General features: G+C 38.4%; 1 protein-coding gene across 3 annotated transcripts in view; it reads right to left on the bottom strand.

Moving 5' to 3' along the window:
* Positions 1–322: 322 nt before the first annotated feature.
* ROBO1 (roundabout guidance receptor 1) overlaps positions 323–24,022 on the bottom strand; it is a 777,293-nt gene continuing 753,593 nt past the window's right edge. For all 3 annotated transcript variants that reach the window (XM_067466684.1, XM_060770536.2, XM_067466686.1), the window contains 5 exons: positions 23,226–23,635; positions 22,440–22,592; positions 9,340–9,630; positions 5,897–6,096; positions 323–1,979 (listed from right to left, as the gene is read on the bottom strand). In XM_067466684.1, the coding sequence (XP_067322785.1) occupies positions 1,965–1,979; positions 5,897–6,096; positions 9,340–9,630; positions 22,440–22,592; positions 23,226–23,635 (1,069 nt within the window). In that variant the 3' untranslated portion in view covers positions 323–1,964. The remainder of the gene's footprint in view (positions 1,980–5,896; positions 6,097–9,339; positions 9,631–22,439; positions 22,593–23,225; positions 23,636–24,022) is intronic.

Below are 24,022 nucleotides of genomic sequence, written 5' to 3'. Positions count from 1 at the left end.
TTGGAAATGGAAGCATTGTTGTAAAACATGCTAGTCATGCTGGGAGGCCCTGAATCAAGGAATCCTATCGTTTGCAGTTCTGATAATGTCCTAAAATCATTATGTTGTTATTGTAAAAACAACCAAGAAACAAAAACCATAACTCCAGGTCTTAATGACCTTTCAATTTTAACAACCCCCCCCCCCCCCAATGTTCCTTGTTGTATTGTAAATCAAACATAAAATCCACTTGTTTGATTGTGGTGGTGGTTCATACTGCTGAATGAGAACCTCTGTGAATAAGGTTGGTAGGTAATACAAGAAACTGGACAACAAAGGATGATGTATTTCAGAATGTTTTTAATAAATAATGTGACAAAATTACTTTATGATTATTGAATCCTTGGTATGCAAAATTATGGCTAAAATATGAGGCTTCTTACATGAACATAATGAAAAACATTAATCACATGGGCTTTTCCCTCAGTTCTGCACACCCTATTGTAACCCTTTCTTAAAAGTTAGCTAAATGAATTTCTTTAGGCCTCAGTAAATACCAAAACATTTTTCCCCCCTCCCTCACTGAAGCTAGGCCTGATAATGGTCCATAAACAAACACACAATTTTCCATTAGCACTGATGACAAAGAAATTAGATAATTACAAAAGAGATAATAAAAATCTACAGGCAGAGGACACAGTTCTGGAATTTCAAAAGGGACAAATGGCTCTGTTTCAGTTTCAGTGGAAATCCAACACTGAGATAGGCCATGGGAAACGTGAATTAAAAGCTTAGGAAATGGGAAACGTGTTCTGTTTATGGCCCTTTCTAGGTTTGCTACCTTTGTCATCTGTCAGCATTCAAATATTCCCAATACAAACATAGAGCATTAATAAAATGTGGAAAAACAAACGAAGGCTTAACATCTTACAGTAAGACAAAAACGGTTAATAGTTACAATGTTTTACAAATAAAGTTTAGTGATTGTGCTTTTAAAACCAAAAAAAAAAAAAAGATAAACAGTGCATTAAAATCAAAAAACAACCCTCCCTCCCCCAAAATCTAAGATCAAAACATAACTTCTTTAAGTGGCACTTCTTCTTTAAGGTGAATTGACACTATAAAGTAGAGGTCTGAGATTTGGGCCAGTCACGAAGATGATGACGTTCTTTGCCAAGGACGCTTAAAAATGTCCATTTTTTTTTCTTGATTCGCATTTTCACTTGCATTGGTCAAGTCCGACAACTGCTTTGAGCATATAATAGATTTAACTCACGCCATATTTGCCAGGTTCTCATTGACACACCCTTTCCCTGTCCTAAAGAACATTTGCAGAAAAGAATGTACTTCCAGGAATAAATGGATTACAATCTAGAAAAATTAAAATACTGTGGGGTTTTGGAGAAGGATTATGCCTTTAATTTGAGGTACCAAAACTCAAATTGCAATTTTACTGCAGAGGGGTCTGACTGCTGGAAGGAAGCACAAGGCCTTTTGCACCAAGTGCAGTCTGTACGGCATTGCAAAATTTAAAACAAAATAAAGCAAGATAAACATCTGCATAGATACCATTCTTTGCAACTTGAAATTGTCCAATCAATGATAGTCTATACACAGAATTATGAACGAGTTTGCTGACATACTTGTATTATACTGGGTTGCCCCCAAAGGGAGAAAAGTAGGACTCCAACTTCTGTCCAAAGGCAGGAGCAGCAGCAATTATAGCACCAAAAAGAGCAGTGGAATTGCTCTCATGGACAGAGACAATGTGCTGTATTTTGACTACGTACAAAACAAGGGGTGTTCATTATGATTTGGGTCTAAACATAAAATAAAGGACTAGCATTCTGATATCATTAAAAAAGATGAGAAATTGTACACTCTGATTGCACTGAACATTATTTCTGGCATCAAATATCATCAGACTTGAGGCATCTTAAGTGATATTTTCGGATTACATTTCAAAAATTTGTTACAGTACATCTTCAGCTTTCCGTTTCCTGTAAAACATCAATAGTTTGAGGTATAAATTAATGTTTTATAATTACGATCAGGCAAGTTGAAATGTACATTTGCTCCTTTTGTATTGCCTTTATTCTAGTAGCAGCAGAGTGCAGATGAGAGTTAGGGATGCAAAAAAGTTCTTCTGTAGATTTTTTTGTATATCCAATACATAATTTTATGAAATTTTATTAAGATTGAATATTAATTATTAAACTTGCATTGCTTTCTCTCTCAAAATGTTTATGTTTGTTCTATTGAGAATACATATACTAAAAGAACTTTCTATCATATTACAGTATATGGCTTAAATAATATTTAAAGACACATTGAAATCTCTCATAGCAGTGAGTGTATTTATTATATACAGGGTGAGGCAGCATAAACTTCCTTTTTTAAACTGCGCGCCATTCAGTCGGTTGAAGACGTAGCGGAGCGCTAGTGGTCTCGTTTGAGAGGCGGGAGTATAAAATTTTGTCCTGACACAGTTCAGTCACCATCATGCGTTGGAACAGTGAGGAGCATGCTTTTGCCGTTGAGGCCTACTTTTCGAGCGGATTTGGAGTGGCCGGCCCACTCTCCAGATTTGGCCCCTTGTGATTTTTTTCTATGGGGTTTTTGAAATCCCGTGTTTATGTGAACCGTCCAAGGACCCTACAAGATTTGAAGATCAACATCCAGGAAGAAATTGCCAATATAACACCTGCTATGCTGGCAAGAGTCATGACAAACACCAGAAATTGGTTTACTCAGTGTATGGAGAATGGAGAATGGGGGACGTCACCTACCTAATTTGATCTTCAAAACTACGTAAAACAAAATTTTAGGTATGCACCTACATTATATATATAAAAAAATTCTGATTCATACAATGGGTTTTATTAAGTTTTGAAAAAATGAAGTTATGCTGCCTCACCCTGTGTGTGTGTATGTATGTGTGTGTACATATACGAGCTGTCCCCTGCCACGCGTTGCTGTGGCCCAATCTGTTGATCTGGAAAATAAAGTAATGAGAAAGTGTTTGTTTCTAATATATGTAACTTCTTTATGCTTGTGGGTAAACAGTACTTCTTGCTGTTTATTTGTCAGTGTTGATGTGGAGAGTGTCTGGTTTGCCCACCCTGGAACATGCAACGTATCATTGTCCTTCTTTAAGGGTCTCTTTCAAATCTATGATACTATATCTGTGTGTGTGTGGATCATATCTATCTATCTATCTATCTATCTATCTATCTATCTATCTATCTATATCTATGGCTGGATGGCTCTTTGTCAGGAGGACTTTGATTACGTTTTCTTGCCCTGATGGAGGTGGATTGGACGGCCTTAAGTATATTCTGTTGGTCATGGGGGTTCTGTGTGGGAAGTTTGCCCTGATTCTGTCGTTCGTGGGGTTCAGAATGCTTTTTGATTGTAGGTGAACTGTGAATCCCAGTGACTATAACTCCCAAATGTTAAGGTCTATTTCCCCCAAACTCTATCTGTGTTCATATTTGGGTGTATTGAGTGCTTGTGCCAAGTTTGGTCCAGATCCATCATTGTTTGAGTCCATGCTCCCACGTGTATCGCAGGCATGATTGGTGGGGACGAGGGAGAGGACCTTCTTGGTGGTGGCCCCTCGACTCTGGAACTCGCTCCCCAGGGACATCAGACATGCTCCAGCTCTGGCAGTTTTTAGGAGGAGCCTAAAAACATGGTTGTTCCAGTGTGCCTTCCCAGAATAAGGAAATACCGTCAGCAATATGTCCCTAAATGCACTTTATCACTGATTTAGGAATGTCTGCGCACCCCATCACTACCTGAAAACTCTATCCCAGTTATATCCTACCTTGTCCATGTCCAGCATTATTTTTTAAATTTTAAATTATTACATTTGGCCCAGCCATAGGTTTTAAATGCTTGTTGTTATTGTTACTGTCTATTGTTTACTTTTGTTTATGAGATTTATTTTAACTGTTGTATTAATTGTTTTCTTATTGTTTTTACTGTTGATGTACTTTGGCCTCGGCCTCATGTAAGCCTCACCGAGTCCCTTGGGGAGATGGTAGCAGGGTATAAATAAAATTTATTATTATTACTATTATTACTATTATTACTATTATTACTATTATTATTATTATTTATTATTATAGATCCATCATTGTTTGAGTCCACAGTGCTCTCTGGATGTAGGTGAACTACAACTCGCAAACTCAAGGTCAATGTCCACCAAACACTTCCAGTATTTTCTGTTGGTCATGGGCGTTCTGTGCGCCAAGTTTGGTTCAATTCCATCGTTCCAAATGACAAACTCATAATTTTTTGAGTGATGGTCACTTCTTGTGTTGTAAAACGTTTTGTTGCCAAATTTGGTGTGATTTCATTCATTGGCTCTTTTGTTTTTAAGGTACTCATTACACACAGAGCATTTCTATATATAGACTAGCAGTTCCCTGCCTCGCGTTGCTGTGGCCCAGTCTGGTGATATGGAAAATAAAGTAATTAGAAAGTGCTGGTTTCTAATATATGTAATGTCTTTATGCTTGTGGGTAAACAGCATTACTTGATGTTTCTTTGACAGTGTTGATGTAGAGATTGTCTGGTTTGCCTACTCTGGAACATGCAACATATAATTGTCCATCTTTAGGAGTCCCTTTCAAATCTATGATACTTTATCTCTGTGTGTGTGAATCATATGTATCTATCTATATCTATGGCTGGATGGCTCTCTGGTGAAGGTAGTTGGACTGGATGGCCTTAAGTATTTTCTGTTGGTCATGGGGGTTCTGGGAAGTTTGTCCCAGTTCTGTCATTCATGGGGTTCATTCAGAATAGTCTTTGATTGTAGGTGAACTATAAATCCCAGTAAGTACAACTCCCAAATGCCAAGGTCTATTTCCCCCAAACTCCATCTGTATTCATATTTGGGCATATGGAATGTTTGGTACGGATCCATCATTGTTTGAGTCCACAGTGCTCTCTGGATGTAGGTGAACTACAACTCCCAAACACAAGGTCAATGCCCACCAAATGTTGCTAGTATTTTCTGTTGGTCATGGCAGGCCTGTGTGCCAAGTTTGGTTCAATTCCATCGTTGGTGGAGTTCAGAATGCTCTTTGATAATAGATGAACTATAAATCCCAGCAACTACAACTCTCAAATGACAAAATCATATTTTTTTTAGTGATGGTCACTCCTTGTGTTGTGAAACGTTTTGTTGCCAAATGTGGTGTGATTTCGTTCACTGGTTCTTTGTTTTTAAGGTATTCATTATGAACAGAGCATATATATATATATATATATATATATATATATATATATATATATAACCTCAGTGCACAGATTTATATCTTTTTATCATAAATATGGTTAACCAATATGGTTTTGACTTTGATAGCTCTAATATCTAAGCTTTAAATGATAATACGGTGGGCCCTTAATATCTGCTAGGGCCCTCATATCAATGCATACCAAGATCTATGGATGCTCAAGTGCTATAATAAAGTGGCATCCATTTTATAAAATAACAAACAATTCAAACAAGTGCCAGGGAGAATCTGAGGATCTGTGAAATGGTGGAATGCCGCAGCAGGGAAACCTGCATTTCTGCATAGTGCTTGTCATACAGTGGGCTGGCTATATCCTGAATACATTACTGATTAGCCACATTTAGCATGTTGACTCATAATTTCACCTTCACATGTTTTAACAAGTAGTAGCAAAGGATTATCAAGAAATGTAAAAGCTCTCAATTCAGAGCTACTCTTATATTTAACAAAATATGAAATGGCAATATATTTGCAAAATGACAAAATCAAAATTGTTAAAACTCTAGACTAACGAGTTAAAAGATAAAGATGAGGCTTGACAGACAGACAAACACTTGTAACTTTCACAACAGATTAATTTCCTTAATGGTTACTGAAATTCACATTACCTGTAATTCTTCTTCTTCATCCTCTCCGCGTTCATAAGTTCCAAATACCTGCATTTCCGCAACATTTCTTCGACCTAGATTTGTTTGTTCAGCCCTTTGTCTACTTCCTGATCCTCTGGATGACATGGAGCTTGAGGAACTGGGATCTCTAGTATTGTTTGATGTTGGAAAGGTAGGTCTACAATATGGCAGAATGTCCTCTATAAAGAGAATGATATGTCTATGAGAAGATGGCTACTGCAAATGCACTGTCTTCTGTTCTACTTTAGTATATACCAGCTAGTCATAATCTTAGAATTTGTCAAATGGGAAACAGACTTCAATTGTTGAGACGAGCTCATTCTCAGTAACAGACATACTTTGGTTAGCATACTGATAGTGGCAAATGTAGTTATATGTCTGCGTGAGGCCTGAATATGTATTTTGTTGATCATTGAGAAGACCCAAGCAGATCTCTGCAGATGATGTAATCATTTTGCATCTCACTTCAGGGACATAGCCAGACGTTTCTCTGACATCCCTCATATTTTCCATAGCCATGGAGAAGGAGGCTAAGTCTGGGGAGAGCTGAATGTCCATCTGTTTATTAGTTGCAAAACTATAACTATATATCGTGACATACAGGATGCTGGCCCATGTCTTCTCTATAACACATAAATAGGCAATCTATTGCCTCGTTTTTCTATGTAATCTGTCCATATAAGAATCTATTAGTTGGGCAGCAGCAAACAGACTGCCAAGTAGTTCTTCAGGCTGAAAGAGTGTTCTTGATCAGGATGTCAGCAAGATTGAACAAGGGGGAGGAGAGGATTTAATCTCAAGACATGTACCCGAGATTGCTTTCTCCCTATTATATGTGTATATGATTTTAAATTGTTTTAACCTTGTTAGCTTGTTCAGCATGGGTTTAATGCACTTAAAATAAATTCACACATTGCACCAGCCTGATGTGTGGTGGAGGCTCCTTCTTTGGAGACTTTTAAACAGAGGCTGGATGGCCATCTGTTGGGGGTGCTTTGATTGCAATATTCCTGCTTCTTGGCAGGGGGTTGGACTGGATGGCCCATGAGGTCTCTTCCAACTCTATGATTCTATGATTCTATTTTAGAAATTGATTCTATTGTACCTTGTTGCTAGATCTTGTAATAAAAAATGTGATATAACTATTTTAATAAATAATTAATTTAATAAAACAAAGTTTGAAGGAGGAAAGATACTTGAACATTGCCTTCCAGTACTGGCAGAGAAAGGAACACATGTGTATTCGGGCTTGTATGTTTCTATATCTAGGGAGAGAACTAGAGAGAGACAGAATGTATTCATTCCTGGGATAGGGAAGGAAAATACATATTCAACCTATATTCACATACATCTGTGACCTGCTAAAGAATATGGCCATGTGCTTTAAACAGTTTATCCAACCCTGTCGTAACACATTTCTTGTGAATACACAACTGACTACCCTCCTTCAGTAGTGCCTTCTCTCATACTCTTGTTACTGGTGGAGAAGGTACATCCACTGAGAATGGTCCTGTTTGCTTCTGTTTATTGAATGGTTGCAGCTGAAATTCATGATTTCCTGGCTGAGGAAGTATAAAGCTGATGTGATGTGAGACATCATGCTGGTGCAATGTGTGAATTTTGGTGGAAAGTGGCAGATTTGGAATTATGAAATAGCTTATACAGTGTAAAGATTTTGCATACCCAACATCATATGGTGACTTAAACCCAGATATACTCTAGTGCAGTGCTTTGCAGACTGTACTCCTTGAGGTGTTTTGGACTTCAGCTCCCAGAAATTCAGTGCCAGCTTACCAGCTGTTAAGAACTGTCCAAAATACCTGGAGGAGCACAGTTTGGGAAACTCTGATCTGGTGGTTTGCACTGGAACTGGTAGTTAAGGGCCTGACACTGAGTCAGGCCATTAGATGCTCTATATCAGTATTGTCGAAGGCTTTCATGGCTGGAATCACTAGGTTCTTGTCGGTTTTTTCGGGCTATAGAGCCATGTTCTAGAGGCATTTCTCCTGATGTTTCGCCTGCATCTATGGCAAGCATCCTCAGAGGTATTGAGAATGCTTGCCATAGATGCAGGCGAAACGTCAGGAGAAATGCCTCTAGAACATGGCTCTATAGCCCGAAAAAACCCACAAGAACCTATATCAGTACTGTTCACAATACTGAAAAGCAGCAAATCTCTATTTTTTTAAATTGGTCTTGCCTGTAAACAAAGTATATGCTCTGCCACCATGCAATTTAATAATTAAAACGCCAAAACATTAACTTACTTTTAGAACCAAAGTTCTATCATGTTGTGAGTGTTTTGGCATTGCCATTTCTTGGGAATACTTTGATTGGGCTAGATGGCCTTGATAGTGTATTCTAACTCTATGATTCTATGTTCTATCAATAATAATGGTTTTGATAGTTTAGACATTTGTTTTATGCAGTAAATGTGTTAATTTCGTTTGTAGATCTATAATTCTGTGAATCATTCATTGATACCCAGGCTGTACCCTAACATTTTAAGGTTTTCTAGGGGTGATAAATTACTTGAATATTAAGTGTTTTCGATTTTACCAGCAAGTTTATCACCCATTTTACACCATTAACAAAGGAACAACTGCAGCATTTTAGAGGATCTTGCTTAATGACTTCTGCTTATACTGACCCATGGCCATTCACAATGACCTCTTGCCTTTGTTCCCGTTTAATGAATTTGCTACCCAGTTTCTCTCTTTGTGCATGTGCACATAAGTTCAAGTTAGTGATTACCAAAGGTTGTCTTGCTTCTTTCCTGACAGGTTTCATACCAGTACATATAGATATCTTCATACACAATTTTGCTATCAGACTTTACTGGTTCTCATAAAGAAAAAAAAATCAGGTCAGTGTGATCTGATCCATTTATGCATTTTGTTACATGAACTGGCTTAAAATTTGTAGTCTGCATATCCAGAAGTCAAAGTACTATTTGCCCTTTTATTATACTCTTAATTTTTAATATAAATAATTGAGTACTTTGCCTTCTTTGACTGCCTTCTTTGTTATTAGGAATGTGAAAAAAACATGTAAATTCACTTTATTAAAACATAAAAGGACCACGAACAAGGAAAGAAGTTCTTTTTGTGTTAAAGTAACTTATCCAGTTCTCTATGGACATAGAGGAGAGACTGGATACCTTAAGGGAATTGTGTTTCATTTGCTTAAGATTTTCTTCCTTATATTTCCTACTTATTGAATAGTTTAGTGCTCTGTTTGTTTTGTACTATGACATAATTAAATTTCATCAGGTAAGATTGCATGCCTATAATAAGATGAAGAAGCTATCCTAGCTTATATGTCAGTGGAGAATGCGATTTGGTGACTACACTTTCACAATTTTATTAATAACTACAAGGGAAAAAAACTTTAATTAACACATGACTAGCATATCAAATCACCTTGGAGAAGATGAGTTTTTGCTGGTGTGCCATCCCGCCTCATTGCTTTGTTTCCTCGGAGTTTGCTATCACTTTGCTGTTCCTGTGATTCTCGGCGTTCGCCTGAACTTGTCCGCATCTCAGAACGTCCTTCAACTCCTTCTTTCCCCTTATAGCCTGCTCCTTTTCTTTCTGTTCTTGGTTCTACAGAAGACAACTTTGGCAACATGACAGGCCGTCCCTCTAGCTGAGATTTGGACTGGGCAGTGGGAGATTTTATAGCCGGAGGTGGCACTGGTGGAGGTGGAAGATCTAGAGAGGGTGAAAAAGAATAAAAATGTCATCCTGCAACTGTACCATTGCAATTATTTTATTAATGTACTATCTTAGGTACCTGGCATTGCTGGGTTAATTGAAAAAGTCAATTTTAATTGTACAAAATGCATAAGGTTGTGGGTGAACTACAACTCATATTATGCCAAGTTAACACCAAAAAACTCCCAAGTTTGCTCTAGATGCATCATTGGTGGGATTCAATGTGCTCTCTGGTTGTAGGGTAAACTACAACTCCCGCTATGGTGAGTCAGTCCCCTCAAACCCCTCCAGTAGGTTGAGTTAGTCATGGGAGTTCTGTGTGCCAAGTTTAGTTCAGGTCCGTCATTGGAGGAGGTCACAGTTTCTCTGGTTGTGGGTGAACTACAACTCCCAGAAAGGAAGGTCAGTTCTCCCCAACCCCTCTAGTAATCAAATTTTGGCATATAAGGTATGTGTGCCAAGTTTGGTCTGGATCCTTAAGTGTTTGGGTTCACAGTGGTCTCTGGATGTAGGTGAACTACAACTCCTATAAAGTCCTCCAAAGATCTCCAGTATTTTTGTTGGTCATGGGGATTTTGTGTGCCAAATTAGTTCCAGTCTCATTGTTGGTGAAATTCAGAGTGCTCTTAGATTGTAGGTGAACTACACGTCCCAGTACCTATAACTCCTATAAATCATGATGAATTTCCCCAAAACCTCTCTAGTATGTTCAGTTGCTGATCAATTCCTCTGTTTGTTGTGTGCCATAAAAAAGATTAGGAAAGGGTTATGGGAGAGGCTGTGGGCAGGGTCATGCAAATTCCACAGCAATCAAGAGAGTAAGAAACACTGGGATGCCTGTGGTGGGATGAAATTGTTCCCATATGAAAGCCTTCACTTGGGTGGTATTTGTGGAGAACATTGGCAGGGCTCTTGTACATGTTAATGGCACTCACTATAACCTGCAATGTCATTAGAAGGAGGGCCATTCGTGTCTCCTGAGTGGTGGGAGCTATAGCTGTTTGTGGAGGCAGAAGCTTGTCTGTGTAATGGACACTTCAGCCACGCACACGCACACATTTTCACTTATTATGTGTATAGATTATTTTTCAAGGTAAGTTATAATTATAACTGTAAAGCTGTTTAAAAGCCTCGTATTTCTTTTTAGAAACTAAAAATGTTAACAATTCAGAAATAAATAATTAAGAACAACAGGGAATCTTATAAGTAGAACTGCAATGTACAAAGCTATGTGGAACAAATAACTTTTTAAACAATTTGCCCTAAAACTTATCAAAAAGGGTCGCCTATAACTTTCTATGAGAGTGAATTCAGCCAGTGGTATTCTGGAAGAGATGGTGCCATCCTATCTATCCACCATTCATGCTTCTCTTAGTGTTATTATATACAGAAGGATCTTAGAGGAAGAACTTAAATCCATGTTTACAGTTATTTAAGGTCCTTTGGATTTAATTATTTACCCTGCCCTTCAGTCTAAATGTTTCCCACTATGGCTTAGAAATAATTCATTTAACAGTTCTCTACCCTCAGGCTTGCAATCTAAATAACACAAAAAGCATAAGAAAATGGGAATGCCAGTGGTACATGGTAGTTGGAACATGGAAGAAGAGGCTATCACCAGCCATATTTCTTTCTTTACAAAACTACCTCTTAAACAGTTAGTTTTCATCTTAAGAAAAAGTTGGCGAGGGGACAATATAATACTTTCATAGTTCAGAGGGGACCGAACATAACCTGGCAGCGTCTTCTATACAGGAAATGGGCCAGGGGACCTAAAAACATGGCAGCAATGAGCCTAGCGATCCCTAAAGGACAATGGGTAACAATTTGAGGATTCTGTTTACTATGGAGGAGGTGGGGAACTCCATAGTCACCCAAGGCGGAATAATGGAGCTCCTGACCTTCCAACAGTTGTCTATCCCATGTAGATCATGAGAAGTTAATTAATTTTAATTAATAAATGTGTGCTATAACATCTCGTTGTTCTGATGTTAAACTATATAATGTGGAAAAGAGCACGCTATCAAGACTGTGGGGAGAAACAGACTTTTTGAAAAAGACAATACAATGTGTAAGATAGCAGGAAAATGAGAACACAATATTACAGATGGATTTATTAAATCCAGGAAGCCATGGCTCTGAATTTGCAACTCCTGAATAGCTCTGTTGGTGACCAAGGTTCCTGAATGTCTCTTATTTATTTATCTCTCCATTATCTTTTATTTTACATCACTGTGGAATTATTAGGATCACCATGTGGGAAGCTGACATGATGGCAAGTAAGACAGCAAGAATGCATTGGTCAATTGATGTCTATGTATATCTGTATGCAATCTATCACATTATTATATACATGTTATTACATTTTAATAATTTGATATTAGAGAGTATGGTATCATAAACCATGGGCTTTGCTCCATGTAAATCTTGCATTTAAAATATCAAGCCCTGGCCAGATAATGAAATTGCATATTTTGCAAATTAAATAAGTAAGTAAAGTTTTAGGAAATATTCACATGGAGAAAAAAACACCTCTGAAAAGTTTTCAGGAAATGGAAAGCAGAGCACTTGATCCTTTTAATATATGACAACAACTTTAATAATATCTTTCCAAATTATTATTTTTATACATGTATGTACTCCTCAAGCTGTTTTTCTGGTCTGTCATTAAGAATTGATATCATTGAGAAGGCATGCCACCCAAATGCAAAAATCATGGCCTTCTAGATCTAGGAGTTTCTTATTGTTTAATAATATCTCATCCTTCATACAGGATAGCACAAGCTACCACAGAAGTGAAAAAGATTTCAAAAGCTCACTAGAGGGAAGTAAGAGCCAAGCCTGCTTTGCATCAAGAGCACTGGATGGATGTCGATGACAAGAATACATCAAGGGAGCAAGCTGAAGAAAATCTGCCTGCAAGAGGCCTAAGTAGTACTCATGTGCTGATACTGTATATTATCCCAAGCACATCTATTGCACAACGAGGAAGAGCAAAAATGTAAAATCCCTGCTCCTGTAATTTGCAATAAATATATTTTCTTTAAAAAAAGAAATAAGAACATTCCCAAATCTCAGAGCAGCTGTGCTTTCCATTTAATGGGTCTATCAGGTATTTTCTTTCAGCCAACATGAACAATGGGAAAAGAGTGGGCGCAATTGTAATGATTCATATTAAAAGAACACGGTTATAGTTTGCTATTCATGCATCAATATATATAAAATGGGCAGGTTGTGGCAACTTTCCACAGCAGCAGATACTAGAATTTTGCTGCTAGGGAAAGATTACCTATTTTACTGCATAGTTGATGAGAGGAAAATTAACTTGGCTTTCTGTTTCCAGGGATGTAGTGCAATGCCAATATATTTTGGGCAAGTACTTTCCAAACCCTCAAACATATAAATTTGCTTTTGTCTTCTCTCATGTCTCAAACCCTAACCCTAACCCTTATGTCTCAAAATTTAGCTGAATTCTTCGTCACACCAACTCCATGCCTTTGCTCTCTTCCTCTTCACATTAATAAAGCTATGTGTGTTCTACTAAAAGTGTAAATCTGTGTGGCAACAACTCCATCTAGAAAGCTGATAGTTGCAGTGCCAGGTTCCATGTTGCATTTCTATGAACCTAGGCTTGCTCTTCACGGGTTTGTGTCATGCAATCATGCAATTATGAAGGGAAGACAATGCCAACATGTGACTCTTCTCATCTTCATATAATTGTGGCCATGTTCCAAATCTGTGTTTTATTCAAATTACAAATTGGATCCCCCTCAAAGGTTCAGGAGCTCTGTCATTTATGTTGTGTTAGGTCCTGTTGCACAATGTTGCCTTAGGGTAAATTAGGGTGACAACACAGGCATTTACTGCCTGTTCTCACATTGAAGGTTGGGGTTAAATCTTATAAGGTTGATTGGTACTTCTATTACTATAGGTAAGAGATTTTATGTTCTACAGGCAACAATGCAAGTGAATAATCTTGATGCTGCATTGCAATTAAATGATATTGCTTAATGAAGATCTCATGCAGAAGTCTCTTTCATTGAATACCTTTATTTCTCAAATGGTAGTCTTCAACAATTTTGAAGAATGTTAAATATATTAGAAACTGACTACAGAAGAGTCAACTTACTAGGTTGAAAATAGGTAACTGAAAAATGCCTCAAGTTTATGGAGATCCCACACTTGACTGAGATTGGGCATTCCTTTTTAAGGGGGGAAGAAGAGCACATTATCCTGTAGGTATATATTTCAAATTGTTTCAGTGGTGTCATTTTCCCCAAATCACACAGGGGTGCAATGAGAACAGCCAAAGGTCTAAATCACGGGTTCTCAAACCTTTTCAGCCATGGAGTCCTTTTTGAAGCAGAAGTTTCTTGTGGAGCCTCAAGAAATGTCAATACAATACAATACAATATGTGCGTGTGTGTGTATCAGACATGTACCGGGCTAGTGGAAGATGGATGGAGAGTGTTTGTGTGAACTAACTTACACAGTGCAATAAATAAATAAGAAAAAAAAGAATTCAATATTTAAAATGAAGAACCATTTTAATCAACATAAACTTAACAGTATTTCAGCAGAAGACCCCTGGGGCCATCCAGTTTGACACCCTTCTCTCCCTCCAGTCTTTGTAATGATGATGATGATGATAATAATAATAATAATACTAGCAGAAACCCCAGAAGCTATTTAGACCACCCCCCTGTTATTGTTTCCAGCAGCTCAAAATATTTCTCAGGAGGAGGCAAGAGAAGGAAGAGGGGAGCAGCATGGCGCTGTGGAGCCCTTCACTATCACCCATGGAGCCCCAAGGGCTCCCCAGAGCACAATTTGAGAACCCCTGGTCTAGATAATTCTGATTCAGGGTGAATCGTTTTTGTGGACCTGAAATTTTTTGTTTCTTAATTCTAAAATGTATCCCAATATCATATTTAGATTGGGGGGGGGGGGGGGGTTTGACCGCCGATGGTGTTATAAGGGGACAGTGTCTCAGAATCAAAACATTTTTAAAAAAATCCAATTTAGTATACACACTAAAGACTACTTAAAGTGATATGCTTTTTATAGAAAGCTTTCTTGCAACCTGCAGAGAAAGTAGAGAAAGTTTCATTACAGCACACATCATTCTTTGCTGAGAAGAATCCTTCAAATCAAAAAAGGAAACTTTTCAGAGGTCAACGCTATTTCACCCCAACAGTATTTATTTAACAGCTCAAATCACAGAGAAATCCAGAATCAGTCTGCCTTGTCTGCTGTAAACTGGCACACTTAGTTATTAAAAAAGGAAATAGAGGCCTCCATGGTGAGAAATAAAAAATAAATCACATAGTGACATCAAACCAATATACGGAACTCAGGAACTCGGAGGTAACTAGGAAAGGTCAGCTATACTCAACTATTTCATTTATATCTGTCTGCATATTGCTGCATTGTTGTCTGCTTAAAGAAAAACAATTAACAAATACCATTTTATAGCATGTCCTACAGGGAAAATTTTCCATATGGGCTTTAAAAAAGTAGTTGTAATTTTCAGCAGTGCTCTAAATGAAAAGATATAGGAACCATGAAAAAATAATTTGGGGAGAAGGAGAATCAATTCACTCAGCCACTTTGAAATTAAAAGAAGAAATTGCAAGTAGTTATTTAAGCTATATCAAATATGAGAGCTTGCTCAGTTCAGTGAAAGGAAATTAAAATTGTCTCATTAAAATACTTTCTCAGCTTAATGTTAGACAAAGACAGTTGTTTGCTAAGCATTGTAAAACATATATATATATATATATATATATAATTTGCATACACATAATTTTATATGTAAAGTCATACAGAGGTCATATTCTGTTTGAACCTGTAGAAACAAGTACATCCAAGACTCAACAAAGCAGTGGTAGATATTATAACCATTTCCACCTTGTTGCTGATGGCAGCTCAGTTGCTATAGGATTAAACACATTTCAAGATTAGTAACAGTATTTTCATTTCAGTATTTAATAATCAGTTACAGAAAAAATGCAATCCAAACAATGCAATGGTCCAAAATGGCATATATCTATAAATTATTTCAAATAAATATAGAATTAGGCTGTTATATTATATTAGGGCGACAATCTGCTCTGTTCAATATTGCCAGAGTTTTGCAGTGGTGTCAAGGGAAAGAAAACAAAATAACTGTCTCTATGTTAGTGGGAAGGGAAATCTGCCAATTCCAGACAGTGTATTTCTGTAATGACTGGCTTCCATATGAGTCCCTGAAGCCATGATTTAAATCTTAGATGTGTCTGGAAACATCTAGGAGCTGTAAGGGCATTGTCCTGCCCCTGTGTTTGCTGAAGTTGGATTGGAAGGTATTGTGACACAAAGGACAGATCTGAGGCTGTATTTGAATTAAAAACAAGATTTTATTGAAAAACAAACTGCATTTCCTTTCCTTTGGTTGCCACTGTAAAGTCTCTGTGGGAAAAGAAACCCCATAAGTTTATGCAGTTCTGTTCTTAATCTTCTTGTTTCCGATGGCTATTTTAATGTCAAAATATGACAGCTGTTATTTTACTATTCTGAGTCCCCCTCGGGGTGAGAAGGGTGGGGTATAAGTAAGCGAAATAAATAAATAAATAAATAAATAAATATGACTGACATAACTTATAACTTATTGTTTACTATGCTATCTACAACTCTGATGTGACTTGTGACTTAATACAGTCCTGACGTGACATGAATTCCTGTGCATCTCCTTCCTATCTCTGCTTCCTTCCAATATTAGACTCCAACTAACAATCCCTAACTGATGAAAATAACCACCATTCCAAGGCAAGCAGAAGCCAAGGCTGAGCTTCTCCTCCCTCCCGGATACTTAAAGGCACAGGCAGTAAATTATAGCTTCTGGAGGCAGGACAGGCATACTCAGCATGGTTTGTGGCTTCTTAAAAGGAAGACTTTTTATTTCTACACAAGAGGTGGAACAAGCCTTCCCTTTATCCTAAAACAGATTAAAGAATGGGGAGAGGGGGAGTGCAGAGATGTGGACAGGCCACTGACTCACCTTTTAAATTTAAATAATAAGTTCATCGCTGAGCCTGGAACCCCAGGTTTCGGGGGTGACCAGGGGAGCATTTGCACAGTTAAAGCTTGTGTGCCAGCTGCGCCCGTACCTTGGGAAGTATGACTTGGCCATGGCAGACCACGCTCTGGTTACATCCCGTATAGACTACTGCATGGGGTTGCCTTCTAAGACGGTCTGGAAGCTTCAATTAGTCCAATGAACAGCAGCCAGGTTGTTAACAGGAGTGGTTTCAGGGAGCATACAACTCCCCTGTTGTGCCAGCTCCACTGGCTACCGGTTTACTACTGGGCCCAATTCAAAGTGCTGGCTTTGGCCTATAAAACCCTAAATGGTTCTGGTCCAACTTACCTGTCTGAACACATCTCCCCTTACGAACCATCAAGGACCTTAAGATCATCTTGGGGGGGGGGGGCTTCCTGTTCTCAGTCCCGCCTTTGTCACAAGCATGTTTGGTCAGGACGAGAGACAGGGCCTTCTCAGTGGTGGCCCCTTGGCTATGGAACACCCTCCCTAAGGAGATTAGATTGGCTTCTTCACTCTTAACATTTTGGAAAAAAATCAAGACATGGCTGTTTGAGCAAGCATTTGCAAATATTAAGTAATGGACATAGGAAAACGGAACAACTATACGATGGAATTGGACACTGTTTTTATTGAGGATTTACTAACTAATGTTTTTATTGCTGTTGTCATGATTTTAATTGCTGTTAACATTTTAAAATTGTACTTGTATTTGTGTGGCATTGAATTTTGCCTTGTAAACTGCCTTGAGTCGCCAGAAGGCTGAGAGGGGCGGTATACAAATAAAGTAAATAAATAATTAATAATAATATTAAAACTTTATTTCTATCCTACCCCTTTCCCCGAGGGAATTTGGGGCAGCTCACAACAAAATAGACAGGACAAAGTTGAGAAGAAGGTACTGTATATCCTTGAGTATCAACCTAGTTTTTCAGTCCTTTTTTTAGGCTGAAAAGGCCCCCCTCGGCTTATACTTGGGTGAGGGTCCTGGCAGGAAGGCATGGGGCTGAAAGAAGGGCTTCTATCAGCCCCACGCCTTCCTGCCATGACCCTCATCTCTCTGCACAGCAACCCAGCTCTCCTTCCTCTCCTCCTCCCTTGTGAAGTGCGCACCTTCCTCTCCTCCTCTCTCGGTGCAGTGCTCGCTTTCCTCACCACCTCTCTCGGCACCAGTCTTTCACACTTTTCCTTATTCCATACAGAAAGATAAAGTTTATTATGCTCCAGAGACCCTTATTACACTATAGCTTACAAGTTATACAGGTAATGAGATTAAGAACATCCAGTGGATAAAATTTGCAAACATTAAAAGCTGCTTAAGATACATGTTGGCTAAAAGCAAGGGTAAAAAGCTACAAGAAGTACCGGCATGTTTCAGCCTCAAGGTATACAGATTAAGAACAACCAGTTGCTTGGGCACACAGATGGGTGCAGTGCCTAAAGACCTTGGCCTGCACTTAAACACAATCGGCGCTGACAAAATCACCATCTGTCAGTTGCAAAAGGCCACCCCACTGGGATCTGCATGCATTATTCACTGAGACATCACACAGTCCTAGACACTTGGGAAGTGTCCACTGTGTGATCCAATACAACAGCCAGCATAGTGATCTTGTTTGTTGTGTACTAATCTTGTTGTGTTTCAAATAATAATAAGAACAAGAACAAGAAGTAATCTGAAATCTTCCTAAACCGGAAGCAATTGCTTTTGAACATGGAATAGTTTCCATACCTGACACCAAACATCTAAATGGTACATGAGAAGTTGAGGTACACTGTAACTTAGTCCATTTTCCTTAGTGTAGCCTGCTCTGACTGGCAATTGACTCACTAGCATCTCAGACCATCTCCTCTCGATATCCCAGGAGAAAAAGCTGTAACTTCTATACAAACATAACCTCTACCACTGAGCTAAAGTTTTTCCACGGAGATCTGTAGCAGACAGGTCTTCCAGTCTGACTAAAAAAATGTAGTGCTAAATTAGAAGCTAAAAATAATGCAGCTGTACTGATAGTGAAGGTGGCCCATGCTATGCATGCTTTTGAGATCCACTACATATGACAATGGAGTGTATTGGCCTAGATGTGCCATTTGTCTTATTTGACATTACACAGCTTTGTGCATTCACATGCCTTTCTTTCATATTGCTCTCTTTTGTAGAGTGTTCAGTGTTTCTGTGAGAAATAAATGCACCAGGGGAAATCTACCTTGCTGAACCTCTCCTTTCCATTAAAAGCCAAGGGAATAGTGAAAGTCGTCTACTTCAAGTTAGGAAATTCTTTTATTTCTTTAAAGTTAGGGAAAAGTAGAACTGTTTTTTTAGCTGTAAAAACACAACTGGAAAGATATGGACACTTGATGCAGAAGGAAAGAACTAACATTCTTATAGTGGCAAATAAAGGTGGCATATATACAAATATATGAAATTTTCAAATCACACATATTAAATAGATTTTCAAGCATCTTGGTTATCCACTATGGTTCCCTACTAAAGAAAATTCAACTGTGGTGTTCCCGATGGGAATTTAATATAAAGATGGAACCAGTGGGACAGGTTAACCAATGATTTGAGGTTTAATGATACCAAGATGCTCTTTCTCTTCTCTAACTCCAAGTAATCTATTTTGGCAGGATGGCTGTTGTCAGATGAAGACAAACAGATTGAAACGTAATCCAGACAAGACATTCTTGATTAGATCAGGCTACAGAGATTCAACGTGTTCTGGATGGGGTTATGCTCTGCTTGAAGTGCCAGGGTCATAGTTTGGTCTAATCTTGGATTTCGTTCTGAACCATGAAGTCTGGGTTTCAAAGGTGGCCCAGACTAATTATGTCCGCCATCAAAGACATTTTCATATATAAAAAAGATTAACATGTGTGACAGGTCAGTGGAATATGCAATTTTCCAGAATATTGAAAAAGAACAAAAGTAAAATAAAGCACTTACTTGCAAAATAAATGAGCTATAGTAGGTCATTAGTCAGAAGAAAGAGCAGGCCAACTATTTCAAACATGTCTGCATCAAACTTTTGTCCTTGCAGGATAAAATTACCATGAACATTTTCATAGCCTACTCTATACATGCATCATTCGTGTGAATATTTATCCTTTAAAAATGAGATGGGTATTCTGTGTTGTTCAAGGCTTTCATGGCCGGAATCTCTGGGTTGCTGTAAGTTTTCTGGGCTTTATGGCCATGTTCCAGAGCATTTCTCTCTGGGCTGTATGGCCATATTCCAGAGGTTTCACCCACATCTATGGCAGGCATCCTCAGAGGTTGTGAGGTCTGTGGGAAACTAGGCAAGTGGGTTTTATATATCTGTGGGATATCCAGGGTGAGAGAAAGAATTCTTGTCTGTTTGTGGCAAGTGTGAATGTTGCCATTGGCTACCTTGATTAGTATTGAACGGCCGGCCTTGCAGCTTCAAAGCCTGGCTGCTTCCTGCCTGGGGAATCCTTTGTTGGGAAGATTCCTCTAAAATCAGGACAGTAAATAAAGAACAACACTCAGAAAACAGGAGAATTCCAGACAGGAAACAATCAGGGCAGCTAACACCTCCAAACAAGGACTCCTCAGGCAGGAAGCAGCCAGGCTTTGAAGCTGCAAGGCTATTCAATGTTAACCAAGGTGGCCAATTGCAACATTCACACTTGCCTCAAACAGGCAATAGTTCTTTGTCCCACTCTGAACATACCACAGATATATAAACCCAAATTGCCCAGTTTCCAAACTGACCTCACAACCTCTGAGGATGCCTGCCATAGATGTGGATGAAACATCAGGAAAGAATGCTTCTGGAACATGGCCATACAGCCTGGAAAACTCACAGCAATCCAGTGATGGGTATATTTTTTAAAGCAGTGGTTCTCAACCTGGGGTCCCCAGATGTTTTTGGCCTACAACTTCCAGAAATCCCAGCCAGTTTATCAGCTGTTAGGATTTCTGGGAATGAAGGCCAAAAACTTCTGGGGCCCCAGGCTGAGAACCACTGTTTTAAAGGATTCTGTATCCAGAAAAATCCGAATTGCTAGTTTATCTTAATATTACAAATATTATTGAATACATTTCTGTGACCTGTGTAATATAAGCCACCTTTATTACAACGAGATTCAAGAAACCCATGCTTGAAGATACAGAAAAATATTGATGAAGTCTGTCAGAGCAGTTGGAATTTTCATGCTATGCCATTTAGCTTTGTTTATATACAAATACTTCCAACACAATATTAGCATCAAATGCATCTCACTGTCATTTATTTCTATTGTAGAGGAAAAAAACAAATAATGATGCAAAGCTCTTGACAAGATTTTTCTTCTGGTATTCTAGCCGGCACAGATGTGTCCATATCAAGATTTGATGCTTAGTCAATTTTTCATATAGAGCCTCACCAGTAAAACTAATAAAACATGTTAAGACATCTATAAATTCTTGCAAAAGCCCATTATGGGGGCTCCATAAATATATACTTCCGTGCATAGTTTGGGGATTTATACCATTTATTCTTTCTCCACACAAAAACCAACCAAACAAAAAAACCCCACCTAAACAAGCATGCAAAAACCTGCTTTAATAACCTCTTGAAATCAGATAATACTCTGACAATTCGGTTTCACTGACAAAAGGAGCCTGGGCAGATGCCAAGAGACCCAGGTGCATTGTGTCATGCCACTATTTAATGTAGTCTAATATCAGATAGATGTTGCTGAGAGAAAATACTCAGAATAAAGTACAGATAATAGCATGAACAACCACTCATTGCAAAATTACTTTTGCTCATCATGCTGTGCGCTTTGTATTAAATTTTTCTGTCAAGTGGCAGGAATCACAGGGAGAAGTGGCTTGAAAACCCCTTCTTGTAACCCTGGATAAGTATCTATAATATTAGGCTTTCATATGATAATGGCAAATGATGCCTTTCTTTGAAAAAATTCTGACTGGTAATGAAAGTCCTAATCAGATTGTTGTTGTTGAGTATTGCAGGGCGTGTGTGTGTGTAATGCTTTTGGCACTACCCTGATCCCTTTTAGCAAATTTAGAAAACTTGACATGATGTGTAAATCTTTGGAAATATAGCTCACGTAAATTTCCAATGAACGCCTTTGGTTGTTTTATGAAACTGAAAGGTGGTGGTTTAATAAAAGCTGGCCCTCCTGAGGCATTTTCATTAAAGGCTCTCTCTAGACAACATCACAATGTTTGCATTATCCTTCTATGCTCCCCAGAGAATACAAGCATTACCTTTTCAGCAGGAGTCGATATTGTGTGTGAAGGCATGAGAGGAGATGATTAGGTTTTTTGCCTTTTGGTGCACAAAGTAACCACATGGAACAATACTATGGTTAAGATTAAAATTCAATGCATTCCCTGACTTCTATTTGAATGTTAAATTGTTTCTTTGAGGGGGAAAATGACACTATAGAGGATTTATTTTAATGGAGATTTTAATCTCATGCATGCATTATTTGCCATTGTTGTACTCATTTGCGGTGTCTGCTCTCCAACACAGTGATATTTAATAGTTGATTAGGGAATTACAGAGAACAAGTACACTTTTTATGTATGTATGTTCCAGAGAATTCAGAACAGGATGAAAACAATGGCAATGCTTACTATATGCTGTGTTGAATGAGCATAGCATCAAGAAATACAAGCTGCTTTTCAATTAGCTTTATAAAAATATTTCTGTGCCCACTAGAAGGATGCACATCAAATGACAGTATTTACCATCTGTGTAGACTTCTCTGCGCAGATGTCCTTGCTGGTGCTTTTGCTTTTTGGCAGGTCGGACCTTCTGAATTACAGCAGCACTCATGTTGCTGTCAGTAGAGACAGGGCTGGTGGGCCTAGGGCAGTGTGAAGCGTGGTAATGTCTACGACCTGGAAAGAAAGTAGCACACAGCATCTCAATTTATTGAGTTCCTCTGAAAGAGAAATGACCTCTCCATTCTGTGAATGAAAATATTATTATATAATAAACAACACTAACATGATTCCCCATTACACATTATCCGGGACATAATATTCCACAATATTTTAGTGAATATATGATTAAAATGTTTTTGAATATTACAATATCCCCCCCCCCCTTTTTTAAAAATTATGTACTCTGAAAACACATAAGCCTGTTGTCAGTGACACAAATGACAAGGATGCATTATTTAAAAATAACCTCTCTTCTTTCTTTAGTAGTTTGTTTTTTTTGTAAGAATCATCAGTGTGCAGGTGTGCTGTTTTAAAAAGTATTTCTTTTAGCTGGATGTGAAAGCACAATGAAACAAAAAAGCGAGCAGTGTAGGGTTTCCTGGACTTCATTATATATTGTCTCGCTTTAAACAGATACACACATTCACATGCATATCCCAGTGGAGGTGTCTTCCAGGAATAATTTTCATTAAGACACACTGATCATATATCGAATGGATTATCCCAGATTATATATCTATATATATATATATAGAGAGAGAGAGAGAGACAGAGACAGAGACAGAGAGAGAATGACCGAGAACAAACCTCCTGCAGCATCTTGCATTTGACGTCTCGCTACTTTAAGACCAGCATATTCTGCTGCTGCTGCAACAGCCTGTGCAAAATCTGCATCTGTAAAAAAGGATCCGTCTGATGAGCTAACACTAGATCGTCCACTTGAAATGTTGTCATCTTCTGAAGCTGAACCCCATCCATTGATCATGGAACCTGTCACTGAACTTTCAAGATCCCCCACGCTAGAAGCAGGCGTCTGCTCAAGGCCACGCAAAAGAAGCCTTCTGTTTTGCATCTTGGCAACTTCTATGTCTGCTTCTTCTTCTTCTTCTTCTGGTGCATCAGTATCCATGTCTGATACAAGAGGCCCTGAAATATAGCCATAGGTATGCGGTGGAGAAATTGGCCTTGGTGGCGGAGGAGGACTCACAGGTTGACGCCTGTTAACAAATAAACCGTCAAATGTTAATATTTGTATTCGTTTTTATTGTTCTATATTTTCTTCTTTTTGTACATTCTTGTGACAAAACTAGCTGACCATTGTACAAAGTGGGAATGTGTTTTACCTTACTTAATGATTAAAATGGGGAGAAGGGACAACTCATCTTTTAGAGTGAGGAGCAGGTAGGAGAAGATGATAGCAACTTTGTTTAAACTGTACACAGGCAGAAGATAGATATGGATCTAGTAAAGTGGTTCTCAACCTAGGATCCCCAGATGTTTTTGGCCTTCAATTCCCAGAAATCCTAACACCTGGTAAACTGGCTAGGATTTCTGGGAGCTGTAGGCCAAAAACATATGGGGACCCCAGGCTAAGAACCACTGAT

This window comes from Anolis sagrei, chromosome 3 (assembly GCF_037176765.1).
Source record: "Anolis sagrei isolate rAnoSag1 chromosome 3, rAnoSag1.mat, whole genome shotgun sequence".
NCBI lineage: Eukaryota > Metazoa > Chordata > Lepidosauria > Squamata > Dactyloidae > Anolis > Anolis sagrei.
This window is presented reverse-complemented; position numbering and strand designations above follow the sequence as displayed.